This window comes from Bactrocera neohumeralis, chromosome 3, assembly GCF_024586455.1.
Source record: "Bactrocera neohumeralis isolate Rockhampton chromosome 3, APGP_CSIRO_Bneo_wtdbg2-racon-allhic-juicebox.fasta_v2, whole genome shotgun sequence".
Lineage (NCBI taxonomy): Eukaryota > Metazoa > Arthropoda > Insecta > Diptera > Tephritidae > Bactrocera > Bactrocera neohumeralis.
The window spans coordinates 78,078,870-78,096,948 of NC_065920.1; the positions used below are offsets into that span (position 1 = coordinate 78,078,870).

The window sequence follows — 18,079 nt, forward strand, 5'->3', positions numbered from 1 at the left end:
TTCTTGAACTTGCCAGCGTGTCGCGGACAAATTATTATTGAAAAAACTAAAAAAAAAAAAACTGAATGACCAACAAGTTTACAGTATCAAATTAATAAATAAAAAAAAAATATCTGTGGAAAAATATGTTCAGTTAATAAATTCCATATACGGTATTGAGGGGCACACCTAGTAAGCAATTTAAAAGTATATGTTTTTTCTGATTTCGGTAGGTTACACATTTTAAAAAACATGCATCAACTAGTTTTGAAGTTACGGACTCCATCCGTTTATTTTTAAACGCACTTTTTTGAAAAAAAAATTTATCAAATTAGTTGCAGTGATACTCGGAGATAAATACAAATAATAAATACAGAGACATAATTACCTACCAGTTTTTGGTCTCAGCGAAAGTTGAATTTTGTGGGTCAAAAACTAGAAATATTTTTTTACTGCCACCATTTTTTTTTAAATTTTCATTTTTTCGACCGTAAGTAGGGGCGACATTTTCAAATACGGCGGCGTAGAACTGATAAGGAGCATGCATCAGCTTCTTTGTAAAATGTGGTCGGCTGAAAACATGCCCAACGATTGAAATTTAAGTGTGCTCTGTCCAATCCAAAAAAGGAGACCCCACAATCTGCGTCAACTACCGTGGGATAAGTCTCTTCAACATCGCATATAAGGTTCTATGGAGCGTATTGTGTGAAAGCCTAAAGCCCACGGTCAACTAACTTATTGGACCTTATCAGTGTGGTTTTAGACCTGGCAAATCCACAACCGACCAGATATTCACCATGCGCCAAATCTTGGAAAAGACCCGTGAAAGAAGAATCGACACACACCACCTCTTCGTCGATTTCAAAGCTGCTTTCGACAGCACGAAAAGGAGATGTATTTATGCCGCTATGCCTGAATTTGGTATCTCCACAAAACTAATACATACGGTTGTGAAAAGTGATGTTGAGCAATACCAAAAGCTCCGTCAGAATCAGGAAAGACCTCTCTGAGCCGTTCGATACCAAACAAGGTTTCAGACAAGGCGACTCGCTATCGTGCGACTTCTTCAATGTACTCCTGGAGAAAATAATTCGATCTGCATATCTAAGTAGAGAAGGTACAATCTTCTACAAGAGTGTACAACTGCTGGCGTACGTCGATGACATCGATATCATTAGCGATAACAACCGCGCCGTTAGTTTTGCTTCCTGCAGACTGGATATGGAAGCAAAGTAAATCGGTAGTGAAGGAGGGCAAGACGAAATATCTCCTGTGATCAATCAAACAGTCGTAGCACTCCTGGCTAGGCTCCCATGTCACTGTTGGCAGTCATAACTTCGAAGTCGTGGATAGTTTCGTCTATCTTGGAACCAGCATTAACACCAACAATAATATCAGCCTCGAAATTCAACGTAGATTAATTCTTCCCAACAGTGGTGGTATTTCGGCCCGAGTAACCAACTGAGAAGTAAAGGCCTCTCTCGACGAGCGAAGCCCAAACTCCACAAGTCACTCATCATCCCCGTCTTGCTTATGACTTTGTGGTGCGGGGGCATGGACGATGACAACATCTGATGAGTGGACGGTACGATAGAAAGATTCTGAGAAAGATTTATGGTCTTTTGTGCATTGGCAAGATCGAATATCTCATTCGATGGAACGTTAAGCTGTATAAGAAGCAGAGGAGAGGAAGACCTCCCCGCCGTTGGAGCGATCAAGTGGAGGAGGAGAATAACAAGCGAAAAAGTTGTATAGCATTGCTTTGGGTAATAAAAAGATCTCTAACTTTTGAAAATTTACTTTTTTGACATAACCAAACATTTCAAAAAAGACTCCACTCTTAATGTTTCATCAACCCATGATCTTTTATTTTTGTTTTTTTGCGTTCAAAGATTATCTGCAGTGAACTAGTAGTTTTTCAAACCAAAGTCATTAGTTTTCAATTCACAATTAAATATTTTTCAGAATACCCTCTAAATACAACTGATATACTTGTAATTCTTAAGCCAGCACAAAAACGTGAAAAGAAAGCTTCAACAAAATCACAAACAGACACTCAATATTCCAATTATAATTTTAATCAGTTTTATTTTTTTAATTTACAACAAAACTCCATTAGCAGTAACGTTAAGCTTAAAACACTTTAAGCATGTACAAAAAAAAATAAATATATAAAAGCATATTCATAAAATAGTATAAATTCCAACCATTTAAACCTAGCAAAAAGTTTTATTTTCCTTAGACTCTGCGCCTTATAAAACGCAGTGACCAAACCACCAGCAACAGTGTTGGCAATTGCACCCAATCTGCCTTAGTGCCCGTGTTATAGTAACCACCAGTGACTTGCAGATTCGCCGTCTCAATGCTGCGCTTGCAGTAGTCGCCATCGTAATTCCAGCCGACAAACTCGTTCGTGCGCAACGACTCCAGGCGCAGCCATTCCTCGAGCGGCGCGAAGTACTCACGCAACGCTGTTCCGTCCAGCCGACCCTCACCGAGCGTCTCCTCAAGCACTTCCTGCCACGGCTGTGAGGCACCTTTGGCCATTATGCTTCTGCAAATAGAAAAGAAATTTGTATAAAATATTGTGCTGCTTAATTGAGAAGAGTAATAGAAAAATTTAAATTTTGAATGGAAAATTTAAAAAGATTTCTTTGACTTCAGTTTATATTATTGAGTTGGATCTTACTCACTTAAGTAAATTCCCTGCTTCCGGATGGCGATACACATCACAGCGATGTAAGGGCTTCCGTGGATCACCGGGCACATATTGACCGCTCACACGACACATGCCACGGTAGATTTGGAACTGCAGAATAGTCGAGACATAGTATCTGAAAGTAGAAGAAATAAGACCTTTATTAAATAAGCGGTTCAAATTCGACATGAAAATGGAGGCTGAGATTTTTTTCAGAAAATTTTCAAATATTTATAACTTTTCCCATATGAACAGCAAATATTCTCAAACATTGTCTAAAAACTTGTCAACTTGAGGTTTTAAAAACATTCAATGATAATTCATTTGAAAGCTTTAGTAGCTGACTATAAAGTTTCTGATAATTTACGAGCTCAATGAAATAGTTTAGTACCGCATGTCCGATCTAATAATTGACTGAGCGCGCTGAAACCGCAAAATCGCCGCTACAAACTTACATACTTACTTGCATATGTAGTTAAGCATCTGTGTGGCTATTAAAACACGTAGCATCACATGCGCATTAACAGTGAATTTAATTAACTACTTAAATTACTTTTGACTAAATATGAAAAAGATATACTTCGCAAGTGCTTTCGAAACATAGCGCAAGGTCGTTTTGCAAAATCATTTGAGGTTTTATTAGTAATTTTGTTTGAAATTTGTTCATACAAGTATGTTTCATTTATAATCGTAATTGTAGACTTAATACTACTTAAGCGAATTATCAATGAAACGAATTGAAAACAAGTAAGGAAGGGCTAAGTTCGGGTGTCACCGAACATTTTATACTCTCGCATGGTAAAGTGATAATCGAGAATTCATAATACGTCATTTACATATTTTTCAAATACCGTATTTTTGTAAAGTTTTATTCCGCTATCATCATTGGTTCCTAATGTTTATACTCGTATTATAGAGAAAAGGCATCAGATGGAATTCAAAATAGCGTTATATTGGAAGAAGGCGTGGTTATGAACCGATTTCACCCATATTTCGTACATGTCATCAGGGTGTTAAGAAAATATTATATACCGAATTTCATTGAAATCGGTCTAGTAATTCCTGAGATATGGTTATTGGTCCATAAGTGGGCGAGGCCACTGCCATTTTCAATTTTTAAAAAAAGGCTGGGTGCAGCTTCCTTCTGCCACTTCTTCCGTAAAATTTAGTGTTTCTGACGTTTTTCGTTAGTCGGTTAACGCACTTTTAGTGATTTTCAACATAACCTTTGTATGGGAGGTGGGCGTGGTTATTATCCGATTTCTTCCATTTTTGAACTGTATATGGAAATGCCTGAAAAAACGACTCTGTAGAGTTTGGTTGACATAGCTATAGTAGTTTCCGAGATATGTATAAAAAACTTAGTAGGGGGCGGGGCCACGCCCACTTTTCCAAAAAAATTGCGTCCAAATATGCCCCTCCCTAATGCGATCCATGTGCCAAATTTCACTTTAATATCTTTATTTATGGCTTAGTTATGACACTTTATAGCTTTTCGGTTTCCGCCATTTTGTGGGCGTGGCAGTGGGCCGATTTTGCCCATCTTCGAACTTAACCTTCTTATGGAGCCAAGGAATACGTGTACCAAGTTTCACCATGATATCTCAATTTTTACTCAAGTTACAGCTTGCACGGACGGACGGACAGACGGACGGACGGACAGACAGACATCCGGATTTCGACTCTACTCGTCGCCCTGATCACTTTGGTATACATAACCCTATATCTGACTCTTTTAGTTTTAGGACTTACAAACAACCGTTATGTGAACAAAACTATAATACTCTCCTTAGCAACATTGTTGCGAGAGTATAAAAAAAGCATTTTTGATGGATCTCACATATCAAAATATGCGAGTGTTAAGGAACTTTGAAAGAATTGATTAAACATGTTGACTTCAAAATACTTATCATCGGTATGTGGATTTTATTCAATATTCAGTGCAATTCAGTACAATTTTTAACTCAATATCAAATTTATAAAATAATCGGGCCCCAAAATTTGAAACGTGGTTTTCTTGAAATGATGTTTTCTGAGGCGATGAGCCAGGTGTACATTTTATCCAAAACCAAATTGAATCAGTACCTGCCTGTGGCTTTTGAATCCGCCGGACACCTTTTTTCCTCCTGAAGATCGGATATGGGATCAAGGGATCCAAATATTCTAAAACTAATCACCAATTATTAAAGTATATTACGTGACATGGCCAAGAAGAATTTTCAAAAAATTTTGTTTTTCGCTAAAACTATGATTTGTGGTCATGGATTGGTAGTAAGAAAAATTTTCTTCAAAATTATATCATGTGTACGAAGACCGTAGACCAATGCCAATATTAGCAAATTTCTAAAATTTAGTTCCGGTAATTTCGGTTTTGAGAATGCACCAAGGCCAAGAAAGGCCTCTTGAAGCCGATCTGGATAAAATAAAGTCGTTGTTTGATGGAAATCGTCGAATAACAAGTCTAGAGATTGCAGAAAGTTTAAATTTGTCTGCTCACAAGCACATGAAAAGTCTAGAAATAATTTGGGTTACTCATGTTCTTACAGAACGAAATATACTTCGTTGCATTAATGCCTATGATTTGCTTAATGGTTACTGGTGACGAAAAGTGAGTTGGATGACGATTATCCAAAAGCTCTTGCAGTTTGTATAGGAAGCTCTCCTACACCCATCATATGCTCAGACACATAAGGATTGTAAGAAAAACAAAAACCATTATATGTACATAGTATATGACAGTTGGGGTAGTATCAACCAGATTTTATCTATTTTTCTCAATACCACATACTATTAACATGTCACATACTAAAAAACTAATCATATAGAGTAAAGTCAGACGGATGGGAGTTAAGTCAAGTTTTCGCTCAAATTTATATATTTTAAGCCCAAAAATACACTGTTATGAGTCAAACATGCTCTGAAATTCTTATTGAGATAACTCAAATATTGGACGATACATATAAATATGAAAAAAAACCACATACTAAATTTTGTTGCAATCGTTAAGTCGGGTCCTGAGATATGGGACTTCACCTAAAAGTATTCGGTGCCATGCCCACTGTTCAATTTTTACAACGGTCCCTATAAAACCTTGTCATATTCCGATAGATAGTTATTGATTTTTCGCACTTTTAGTAGTTTTCAACAGTACCGTTATATGGGGAGTGAACGTTGTTTTCATACGATTTGGTCCATTTTCACACTATAGAAGAGCTAGAAGTCTTGTAGAATTCGTTCTGAGCGAATTTGGTTGTTGTAGCTTTAGTGGTTTAGGAGCTATATACATTGAACTTATTATAGGGCGGGCCACGGCCTTGGCTACTGCGATTCCCTGTGCCAAATATGAGTTTTATATCTTGATTTAGTGCTTAGTTATGGCATTTTATATGTTTTCGGTTAATGGCGATTTGTGGGCGTGTCAGTGGTTCGATTATGCCCATAAACGAATTCGTAGTTTTTTGTACTAAGCAACTCGAACACCAAGTTTCATTAATATATCTCAATTTTTAGACAAAGGAAAGACAGACAGCTAGCCGGATGTCAACTTTTCTCGTCACCCTGATCATTTATATTTACATAACCCTATATCTATCTCAATTAGTTTTAGCTGATACGCACAACCCTTAGGTGAACAAAACTATAATACTCTGCAGCAACTGGTTAAAAAAATGTTTTAAAAAAATGTTATAGTAGAATAAATTATATGTCAAATGTCAACCAAATCAGTCTTTAAACTGAACTAGTTTCATTTGTAGCATTGCTGCACAAACAGGCCAACTTAGCACTGCTTTCGATAACGATTTAACTGCCGAATTAAACGTGTCCCGTGTCTTTGTGTTTACTCACAGCACTAAAATATAATTTGTTGGCAGCTATTTACGACATACTTTAAGCTTTTAGTAGCCAGCCAACAGCATTGGTAACGCTGGATTATCAAATTATTAGCACCATCAAAATGTTAATGATCGACAATTTGTCCTCAAGCCGATATTGCAGCGCATAAAAATTGCATAATCGCTTGCATGCAAAAACCAAGCAATTAAATCTAGACTAAAGCACAACTCGGCGCTTTGCCGCTGCTTTGACTGCACAGCCATAGACTCACACACACACACACACACACAAACGGTGAGTACGTCGCTGGTTTTGTGGCCAGGCAGCGGCTCAATGCCGGATACAGTTCTAGCGCTACACGGAATTTGCTACATTTTGCAATATCCACAAATCATTACACGCTAAATAATGAGCCATAACCGACGACGGCCGAGGAGCAATGCGGCACTGCCGAGTGGGTACTTCTGAATTGCTGTACTTTTGCGCTCGTTTATTGGCGTCAATGGCGGTGCTTAGAGGCAGCCATGCCCACCAGGGGCTCTGCGAAAGCGAAATTAGCCGTAATCAATGGTAATTATTGTTGATTTACAAATTACGTGCTCGTTTTCAACAAACACACATAAACATACTAGACAAATATGTATATAGAAATATATATAAGGATATATATACACACAAACGTATACATTTAAATATATATATCAGAGTGGAGTTAAGTTTCATTGCAACCTGACAAATTCATTTAAACCGCTTGACGTTCCGAAGGCTGCTGTCGATTATGGCCGCTGTAGTTGTTATTGTTTGGTGGTCAAAAGCTGCTGGGGTGTCAGCAGTGGGCGTTGGACAGGGTGCTTTATTGTGATGGTCACGTTGCGCTGTTGCTGGTTTGCTTAATTGACGCTGGTTAACTTACCGTTTTCAACGCCAATTATGGTAATTTCGCGCTAAACAAAAGACTTAAGGCACAAACTTCAGCAGCGAAGGCGGCTTCGAATTAATTTCAAGTAATTTAAATATCGAAACTCGATCGTTGTGGCTGTTGGGTTCTTATTGGCAATAGAAAATAGTTAATATTTAAATTTAAGTAGGCCTCATTAGTTGCCACATTTGTGCCGCATGACTGAGAAAGGCTTTGCAAATATTAAGAGCAAAAATAAATAATTTAATGTTTTTGAGCGGCGGAGTGTATTGATTAGATGTTTCAAGCAACACTACGTTGGAGGTTGCTTCAAGTTCGACAAGCTTCAAAGAAGCTATTTTCTTAAATTTTTTCTGCCGTAAAAACACTCTCATAAAATTCATAAGCATTTCCGAATAGACTTTAAACTTTTAGGTTCACGCATTAATTAAATAAAATCAAAGCGATTAAAGAAAATGAGGCGAAAACTACGGTAACCCAAGCGCAATTGCCCTTGATACCTCCGACGGAGGATCGGACATGCTCGCCTTCAAATTTCTTCTGATGTTCCTTGGTATAACTCGAAAGTCGAATTCAAAATTTGGTGAAACCCGCAGGTTAGTAATAAAGAAACATACACAATACGGTAATGGTATAACAAAAACAACAAAAAACGTTAACTTCTTTTGCACCTTTCACAAATAAAAAACTTTCTATACAAGAAATTGATTTTGTTTGGTCGGTCTATATGTTATAGCCATTCGATCTGAACAATTTATTGGAATATTATTGCATTGTCTTGGATAATAGTCTGTGCTAAATTTTGTGCAGATATCCCGCTAAATGAAAAAGTTTTCCATAAAAGGACCTAACTCCAATCGTTCAGTTTGTATGGCAGCTATATGCTGTAGTGATCCAATCTGAACCATTTCTTCAAATATAATAGCGATGCTTTAGAAAGTCCACCATGCCAAATTTCGTGCTGATACATTGTCAAATGAAAAAGTTTCCTATACAAGGACGTGATTGCGATTGTTCAATTTGTATGGCAGCTATATACATATGTTATAAAGATCCGTTATCGGCGGTTCTGGCAAATAAGCAGCTTCTTGTGGAAAATCGTCTAACCGATAACTCATAACTGAAAGACTAGTCGTGGTGTCCTTCTGGGTGTTACAAACTTCGTCGCTAACTTAATACACCCCGCTCAAGGTATAAATAACAGAAAATTATATTTAAAAGTAAACTACCTCGTCGCTGGATAGTGACTAATAAAATTACCATACATCACTTTCCTATTTTTTCTTAGTTTTCGGTTAATATCCTGTTGTGGTTTGTTTTCCCAAGCGCTCGCTGCTAGCGATCACGCCTTATAAATCAAACGAACGACACGAAGTGCACAACATGGCACAAGGCATGCAAACCCACTGCCACAGTGCCCTGCATTTGCGGAACGGTCAGATGGTCTGTAACCAGCAGACAACAACAACAAACAAACAAGCGGCGAACACACATAATGCAAACAACGGGTTTAACATGCTGGAAAATCAACGAACACAAACGAGGCAACAACCTTTAAAGTCACAGGCAGTTGAGCAGCCGTCCAAGCAATGAATCAGCAAGCAGCTACAACAACAAAGCCGGCCGTTAGAAGCGGCGAACGCCAACGCAGCAGCCCAGCCGTGACTGAGACTAAGGTGCATGTTTGAGTTGTTGTTATTGTTGCGATTAATGCAACGTTGTTGTTATGTTTGATTTAGCTCCACTCTTGGTATGGCTGTTGGGGTTATCGCTGCATGCCGCGGCCTGACTTGACTTAGGTGGCATGCAACAATTGATTTTAATGCTGCTTTTTGGTTTTTGCGGCGCTCGGCGCTTTAAATCCTTTTGCAAAACAATTAAAAACACGGCTTTTGCGTGCAATTTCTCGTTTTTTATTTATTGTCTTTTAATTGTCGCTGTTTTGGTGAGTGGTTATTGTTATACTAAGACTTCAAAATGCGCTAACGTAACTTTTTGTGGTATAAAAATTTAAATTTTTGTTTTTGCATCAATAATGGTTAGTCTATTACTTATAGAGACGCCGACAACAATATTGTTTTTTTTCGCCTTTAGCATTAATAAGCCACCGCGAACATTGAAAACAATAAAAAGCTGCATGTCGCTGCCGGAAAATGGCGCATAATTTATTTGCTGTTGGCGCGTGATTTCACTGAATCCATCATCATGACTGAATGACACAAAATTTAAATTAAAAGCAACGTTCAAGGTCACCTCCGGTATAGACAACCACATTTCGGCACGATTTAATTTTCTGTGGGAAAACTGCGGCATAATTAAAAAATCTGAAAAAGCTGACTAATTACAATAGATCAATATGCAAATGATACATGCTTCACTAAATATTAATTTTTGTTGCATTTATTTAGTTAACAAAGAGCCGACATGTTCGCAAGCAGATATGTATAATTGGGTCAAAGAGAGGGTACCTTGCAAGCTCATCGGCTTTGCAGTTTTTAGCGATTCCACCTTGATCAAGCGAGTCTTATAATGAACTACTAGCTTAATGCTATAGATAGTGGCTACACTCACTCTTTGACTAACTTCGAGCGCACAATGAGCGAGTATAATGTTAGGATTATTGAGAAGAAAAATGAAAGGATTGTGAACAGAAAACTCATAAACCATGCAGAAAAAATCGTCCCTGCGGCTTTAGACCTCGAAGATCAACAAAAGACTTTTCTAGAATGTTAATAAGTTGTTCTAATATTTTGCATTTCCGAAATCTTGAGGGGATATATTGTACATCCCCTTAATGTTATCGAAGGCTTGTTTAAATTCAATAAATAGCATACGTACTATAAATCAATACTGTACTCATAACATTTCTCCATGGACTATATGAGGGCAAAAATTTGGCTACTGTTGACCTTCCGAGTCTATTGACGCATAGATATATAGAGGTGGATCTTCATCGGTTTTGAGTATTTTATTTACAATATTCAACATAGTGCTGTGATGCGCCATTGATGAAATACGTGACGCAAAATAACCTGCACACATATTAAATAGAACTAGCAAATATTCACGTACGTCGTCCGCGTCAGCAAAAACATCCACGCCTTATCCAAATTTGGTTTAAAATTAATGAAGATAAAACGAAATATATGCTGAAGTCCAGGAAAAAAACAATATTATTCGACCAATAAGCATTGACCAATTGGAACGCGAATCGAAAAGGACGAATTCAAACTGAAAATCTTCGAAAGAAAGATGTGTGGAGCAATTAGAAATAATGATGAGTGACGTACTACTGTGCCCAAAAAATAAGGTGACATTTGAATTTAAACTGCGCGCGTCGAAGGATTTGGAGAATTATTTTTTTTTAGGTTGGTAGTACTGTCAGTCACATTTATGTCAAATTTCATGTCAAAATATCCATTAGTGTTTGAGATACGTGTCGTTTTGTGACCTGCTGAAAGTGAGTTTTTCGTTTTTTGCGATGTCGAAATTTGTTGAGCATAGAATTTGCCTTATATTTTGCTTACGGAATCAATTTTCTGCTGCGGATACGTTGAGGATGGTGCAGAAAGCCTTTGGTGATGAGGCTATGTCTAAAAAAAATGTTTACAAGTGGTATAGTGAGTTCCAAGCCGGACGTGAACGTGTCGAAGACGAAGAGCGTCCAGGGCGACCATCAACCTCAACCGACGAAGCTCACGTTCAACAAATCAAAGATTTGGTGTTGAAAAACCAACGATTAACAATTAAAGACCTTGCTGATGAAGTTGGCATATCGAAAGGCTCAGCCAATACCATTTTGAAGCATGTTTTGGGCCTCAAGCGCGTCAAATCTCGACTGGTACCGAAAACATTGAATTTTTTGGAAAAAAGGCGTCGCGTTGAAGTGTGTGAAACGATGCTTTCCGACTACCAGGGTATCATGAAATGCATTATAACTGGCGATGAGACTTGGATCTATGCTTACGACCCCGAAACAACCGATCAATCGAGCGAATATCGTGCCAAAAGAGAGCCGAGACCAAAAAAATCGCGCCAAAGTCGCTCAAAAATCAAGGTCATGTTGACTGTTTTCTTCGATTATCGTGGTGTTGTGCATTATGAATTCCTTCCAACCGGTCAAACAGTCAACAAGGAATATTATTTGAACGTTATGAGTCGTTTGCGTAACGCTATCCGCCTAAAAAGCCCGGAATTGTGGAAAGACAATTCTTGGTTTTTACAACTACGATAATGCACCATCCCATACTGCCCTCGTAATTCGTGATCATTTCGCCAAAAACTCAACCCATATCGTTCCGCAACCACCGTATTCACCTGATCTGGCGCCGTGCGACTTCTGGCTGTTCATCAAGCTCAAAAGACCGCTCCGGGGACACCGTTTGTATACGATAAAGGAGATTTAAGCCGCAGCGAGGACGGAACTGAAGGCCATTCCGGAAAGTGACTACAACCAGTGTTTTGAAGATTGGAAAATTCGTTGGCATAAGTGCATTGCATCGGGAGGGGATTACTTTGAAGGGGATGAAATTGATTTGGAAGAATAAATAAAGAATTTTCCAAATAAATACAATGTCACCTTATTTTTTTGGCACAGTAGTATAAGTTGGAAGGATGAGCTGGATCAGCTTATGAAGTTGATATGTTACGAATTTTATACGTTTTATCAAAACGCAGAGACTAAGACTGCAAACTACAACTACAACTAGAAACTACAAACAACAAACATGGCTCGACCATGTAACGGAATAGACAATAAGAGAGCGCAGAAGAAAATTCATTACTAAAGCAAGAGATAGACGGCGATCAAGATGGTTTGACGAGCTCGAGGAAGACATGAAGAAACTTGGCATACAAAATTATAAAAACTCCGCAAGTGACCGAGATGTCTTTGAGGACACATTTGCAGCAGGCCAAGGCATACAAGGAGCTTTGCTCTAATGATTCTTAAATGTATAACAAAGATATTGCATAACAATTTTCCTAGTTTCTCAGTCTAGATTTTGAAAGCATTCATGGACTCAACTCGCTCGCTTTTCATAAAACTCAGTTTGGCCTGTTTGTGAGTCGAAATACTTACACACACACGGTTTCACAAAAATAGTAAAAATATACGATCCAACAACTTATTAACATTTACTACCGAAATTCGGAGTCAGTGGCATAAACTTTAAGAGCACTACGTCCAGTTTATGGGCGTCATAATCGTCCTATCAGATCAACAATTGAGCGTCTAGTGGAAAAATTTTAATCCGAAAGCGCAGAAAAAAATACTTTCGTCCCAGTGAGACAAAGAAGTGCCCGTAGTGTCAAGAATATTACTGCCGCTAGGTGTCAATTGAGGAAAACAAGCGTTGGACATCTCTGTGACGTCGTTGTGGAGAATTTGCAAAGGTGATCTTGGCCTACATCTTTACAAGATCAAACTGACGCAAGAACTGAAGCCGCTTGACAACCAGAATCGTCGTATGTGAATTGAATGATATGGACTTGGAAAATATGTGGTTCCAATAGGATTGCGCAACAAGTCACACAGCGAATGTCACAATCGATTTATTGAAAACTAAGTTTGGTGAATATGTTATCTCACGCAATGGCACAGTCAATTGGCCGCCTCAGTCGTGCGATTTGACGCCGTTAGACAATTTCCTGTGGGGCTAGGTCAAGTCTATGGTCTATGCCAACAACCCAACGACGATTGATGAACTTCGTACGAACATCGAATGTACTTTCACAAAGAATGATCTAGAGTTTCACTTATATCCCAAACTACAGTTTTTTCTGGAAAGCTTTAAAAAGGATTAAACTATGCAACTGCAAATCATTGCTGTTTCATGTTGCATGCTGTTTTAAGCCTTATGTAACAATGAATGACCTGCTGCGTGCCTAAAACGGTCTTTTTCGAAAAGCGTTATCGAACTAAATTTTGACACAACGAATTCATCACATCATCAAAATTGTCTCACACCTGCTTTTCGTGCCATTTTCGCATTTTTGAACTTAAGCATGTAGTTAAAATACTTTGAACAAACTTTTGCCCAAATATTTGCAATCACCTCTAACATAACGCACCATAATTTGCAGACCGTTAAGTGCAATAATCACCGTAAGTTATTGCCTCCACTAACCGCCAACCGCCAGCGTACGCTCACCGCAGCACCGCTCACTCATAATGGACGCCAGCGCAATTCGGTTGGTTGCTACACTTCTAGTTAGTTACAACTACTATATTGCTAGCCAAAGCTAAGAGGCGCGTAGTGGCGGACAACAGCTGGAGCTGAGCCACCAGCTGCAGCGTTTGACCAACCGAAGGCAGCAAGTGGCCGGCGAATGCGCCAACGCCGCGCGATGATTATGATGATGGCAGGCAAAATGCGAATGTGGAGCAAATAACTACAGGCAGTGGCAATTGCAGGCAGCTAGCTGCTTGCCACAACCAATTGCTCAATTCAAGGAGGCGGCTTGGGTTTTTTTCTTCATCGCGCAACAGCGAAGTGTGTGCTTTTAAGTGTCTGTCGAGTTGTCAAATGGCTGTCGTTGGAAATGGTACGGCTTGTGCGCCAGTTAAGCAGACTGCCTGTCGGTTTATCAGTCCGTCACCGCTCAGCCACTCACTTGCGAGACACACATGTTTGTGGCTCCTGTGCGCCAACATCTTGTCGGCATTAAATGTTTGCCATCACATTTGGTACAAATCGCCAAAATGGCAACCAGTAGCCGCCGGCAACTGCCGATTCTTTATCGCTGCCATTTGAGATGGCTAACATGTCAAACTGTACAGACAAACGCACACACTTATAGGGTATATGTAGCAGTTGAAGGCAGTCTGTCAACAATTATACGAATGTTGCTGAGCCCCTCCCGCCGCAGACAGCCAGCCAGTCGGCACAGCCGCATTTACTCGTCTATAATAACACATTTTGCTTCTGTTTCTCAAATGACTCAAATTAAAGGTTGCGAAATTAGCACACGCACGCAGGCGCTCATTCACTCGCTCACTTGCTCACCGACTCCTGCCAGCACTACACCCTGTCCGTTTGCTGTTTGCGCTCTACTAGCAGTTGACCAATACGAAAATGGTTATAATTCTTGTGGCCACTTTGTTACGATTTTACGTACACTGGTTTACGTTTCTTCAATTTGATTGAACTGTTGTCCGCCCAGTGCTTGGCGGCAGCAATTTTGTTTTATCTTATTTAATTGCGTCGATAATTTTTTTCTCCTTCATTTTTTTACATGACATATTAGTGTTGGTAAGTGTGTGTGTTTTGAAAAGAAATTAAAATTTGCTGTAAAATTTTGTATCATATGGTGCAAGATCTATTTTTATGTTGCTCACCATGAATACGGGTGCTGCACGTTGGATAGCGTTGAGAATGTGGTTCGATTTCGTAATCCTTTGATTTTTATTGCCGCACCATAAAGCAAACGAGGTGGTGGTTTAATTGCTACTGACACAGTAAATTTTTCAGCGGTGCTTGGAAAAGCAACAATTTTTCGGTGGTTTATTGCCGAATTTTTAGAAAGGGATATTTTTATATTTTTTTTTATGTTTTCTTATCTTTTTACACACGCATTTGCTGTGGTGCTAATTACGAGCAGTAAGCGCTGTGACATTAGGTTGCTGTAGATAAGTACACTTAAGATTTTGTCTACTTCAGATCGAAGTCCGAGCACTCTTCTCGCTACAAAACTTGAGAACTTTTTTCTATTGCCTCATTCTTTTTTTTATTTTTAGATTTTTTCAAACCCAGTGTAAAAAAACCTGCTACTGAGACCACCAAAAATCTGTCAAAAATGCCGTGAACTCGGCACACCATTCTCTCTTAATGCACCCCAATTGCTTTCTAATGCATTACACTGCTTGTTTTCATGCTGATTATTTAATTAAACGCCTCAGCTGAAACTTTTCCATAGCGTGTTGCAGTTTTGTTGCAAAATCTCCAACTTTTCACCAGCAGAAATGTACAACGTCGCATAATGTCTTTCGTAAGTGCCACTTGAAGACCGTGTTAGCGTGCGAGAAATTCAACAAAATGCAAAAAAAAATCGAAAAAATCGCACTCACATTCACAAAATAACAGAAATAGTTGCAAAATGTTTATGTCTCTGGTGAACAGTTGAAAAAACGAGTTTGCATGCAATGCGAGTGGTTGGCGCGCGATTGCCGCCTTATAACGGCAATTAATAGCGAAAATTGTAAACAAGAATAAATTGGCGGCAAAAATCTCACTACATTGAAAAGGTATCATACGTATTTAGTTACCTTTAGTCAAGCACAGGCGCCGCTCCAAATATAAATATTCACATTTATGGGTTTCAAAAGTTTTCCAGGCACTTGAAATGCGAGCGCTTGCGATGTGAGAGCGTAATGGGCTGCAGAGAGGGGTGTGGTGATGGTGCTGTAAGGTGTTGACAACCATAAACGCCTCTAACATAATAATTTTGGTTTCTAGCTTGAAGAACGTCAAATTATAAAATTGCTAACAGGTTTGATAGGTTAACTATCTATGCTATCAAATGTAAAGAGCCGGCGGAAAATTGGTACGTTGCACTTTAGATAGATACTAATGCCATACACAGTACAGAATTACCTTTTTATTAGAAATATAAACACTTATAACTTATAAAAAAAATATAAATCGAAAACCGGAAATCGCGATGAATCTTTTTTGGGTACTCCCAAAAATGTGGCCTTTTTATACCCTGAAGAGGGTGTACTAAGTTTGCCAGGATGTTTATACCCGCAAAAAATACGTCGGTGACCCTCTAAAGTATATACGTATATAAATGATCAGCGTGCAAGCTAAGTCTATTTAGCCATGTTCATGTCTGTTCGTTTGACCGTTGTTCATCTGTAAATATGCGAATTATTCGCTGTTTTTGAGATATCGACCTTGATATTTGCACACGTTGTTTTCTCACTAAGAAGCTGCTCATTTGTAGGAATCGCTGATATTTTATCACTATAACGTATAGCTGTCAAACAAACTGACCCATAAAAATCACTAAACTTGGCATGGGTTAATATCCGAAGCATTTCTGTAGTCTTCAAGAAAATTACTTAGATCAGACAACCAATACATAAAGCTGTCAGACAAACAGACCGATAAAACTCAAGTTTTTGTATGGACACATTTTTTATTTGTCAAGGTGTCGGCTCGAAATTTGGCAAGGATTAATATCAGAAATATTGGTAAACAACAACTATGGCATATAGCTGCTATACAAACTGACCAATCAAAAACAATATATAGATATTTTTATAGCCTTTTATGCTACCTCATACAAAGAATTATATGTGCATTTTGTGTTTTCTGGATTAAAAAAGTACAAAAGCTGAAGAAGTCTCAAACTGTCTATCGATCTTGAACACTTTGGCAGAGAAGATACCCAGAAGTGCTCAATCAGATTCAGGTTCGTACTAAAGGCAGCAAAGAAGAATTTGGTGACCTGAATTGCGTACAAATTGCCACCGAACTCAATTAATTCACTATTACAAACTCTCGCTTATAACAGAATCGCATATTTCTCCAAAAACTTCTTTTCATCACTAAAAATGAGGTTATGAAAATTCTTCGTACCAAAAACGGTTCAGTAACGGATTTTCATGGATTATTTGCACTATTCGACTATTGGTTATTTGTAGACCCATATGAGCTTTATTCTATTTGTCCGCAACTCATTAAATCAATCACTGCAAGTCGTTGTATTTGCCGTTCGCAACGCAAATCGATATTGCTTTTCCGCCCATTTCGTCGAATTGTACCATATTTACTTGAATTTTTTATGTAATTAGGTCTGAAAATACGCTTCAACCGTTGTGAGCTCTTGATTTGATGAAATAAATTGCCACAAATACATTTTTTGAGTTCTGGAAACAAATGGAAGTCACTGGGGGCCAAATCTGATGAATACGGAGGATGATGCAACAATTCGAATTTTAATTCACGGATTTTGTCAAAATGCTCTTGTGACACGGTGCATTGTCCTGTTGAAAAAGGATTTTTTACTTCTGCAAACCGCGTATTTTTTCAGAATTTTTTACTTCAACTGGTCCAAAAGGTTGCAATAAATTCAGAATTAATTGTTTTACCAGTTTGCAAGTAATCCACAAACAAAATTGCTATCGCATCCCAAAAAAACTGATGCCACAACCTTCTTGGCCGATTTCCGGACATGAACTCTTTTCGAAGCGGAACAACCAGGTTCACACCACTCTTTAGCCTCTTGTTTTGATTCAAGTTCATGGCGATAGACCCTAGTCTCATCCATAGAGATGAATCGACGCACAAAATCCACTTTATCCTTTTTAAAACGCTCCAAATGTTGCTGAGGTAGTCGCTTTCGCACGTGTTTTTGTTCCATTGTTAGCGAATGCAACACCCATTGAAATATGGCTCACACTGCCTAATGAGATGTGTAGAGACTCTACTAAATCTCTCTCAGTCAGAAGAGCGTACCAACAAAACAAAAAAAAAGTTGGGCTAGTAGCAACACCCTCTCTTATCGAACGACAAAACTTATTGAACAACCTGGTATGGCGAAAAAACAACAAAACTAGCTATGCACAATTGCTTGTATGAGATATAAAAAGTACACCTGTGAAGGGTATTACATTATTTCTATTGCCAAATTTTACATTTTTT

General features: G+C 38.5%; 1 protein-coding gene across 2 annotated transcripts in view; it reads right to left on the minus strand.

The window, feature by feature from the left end:
* Positions 1-2,041: 2,041 nt before the first annotated feature.
* LOC126753181 (angiotensin-converting enzyme) overlaps positions 2,042-18,079 on the minus strand; it is a 139,850-nt gene continuing 123,812 nt past the window's right edge. For both annotated transcript variants that reach the window (XM_050464415.1, XM_050464416.1), the window contains exons 9-10: positions 2,673-2,813; positions 2,042-2,533 (exon numbers count right to left, since the gene is read on the minus strand). In XM_050464415.1, the coding sequence (XP_050320372.1) occupies positions 2,218-2,533; positions 2,673-2,813 (457 nt within the window). In that variant the 3' untranslated portion in view covers positions 2,042-2,217. The remainder of the gene's footprint in view (positions 2,534-2,672; positions 2,814-18,079) is intronic.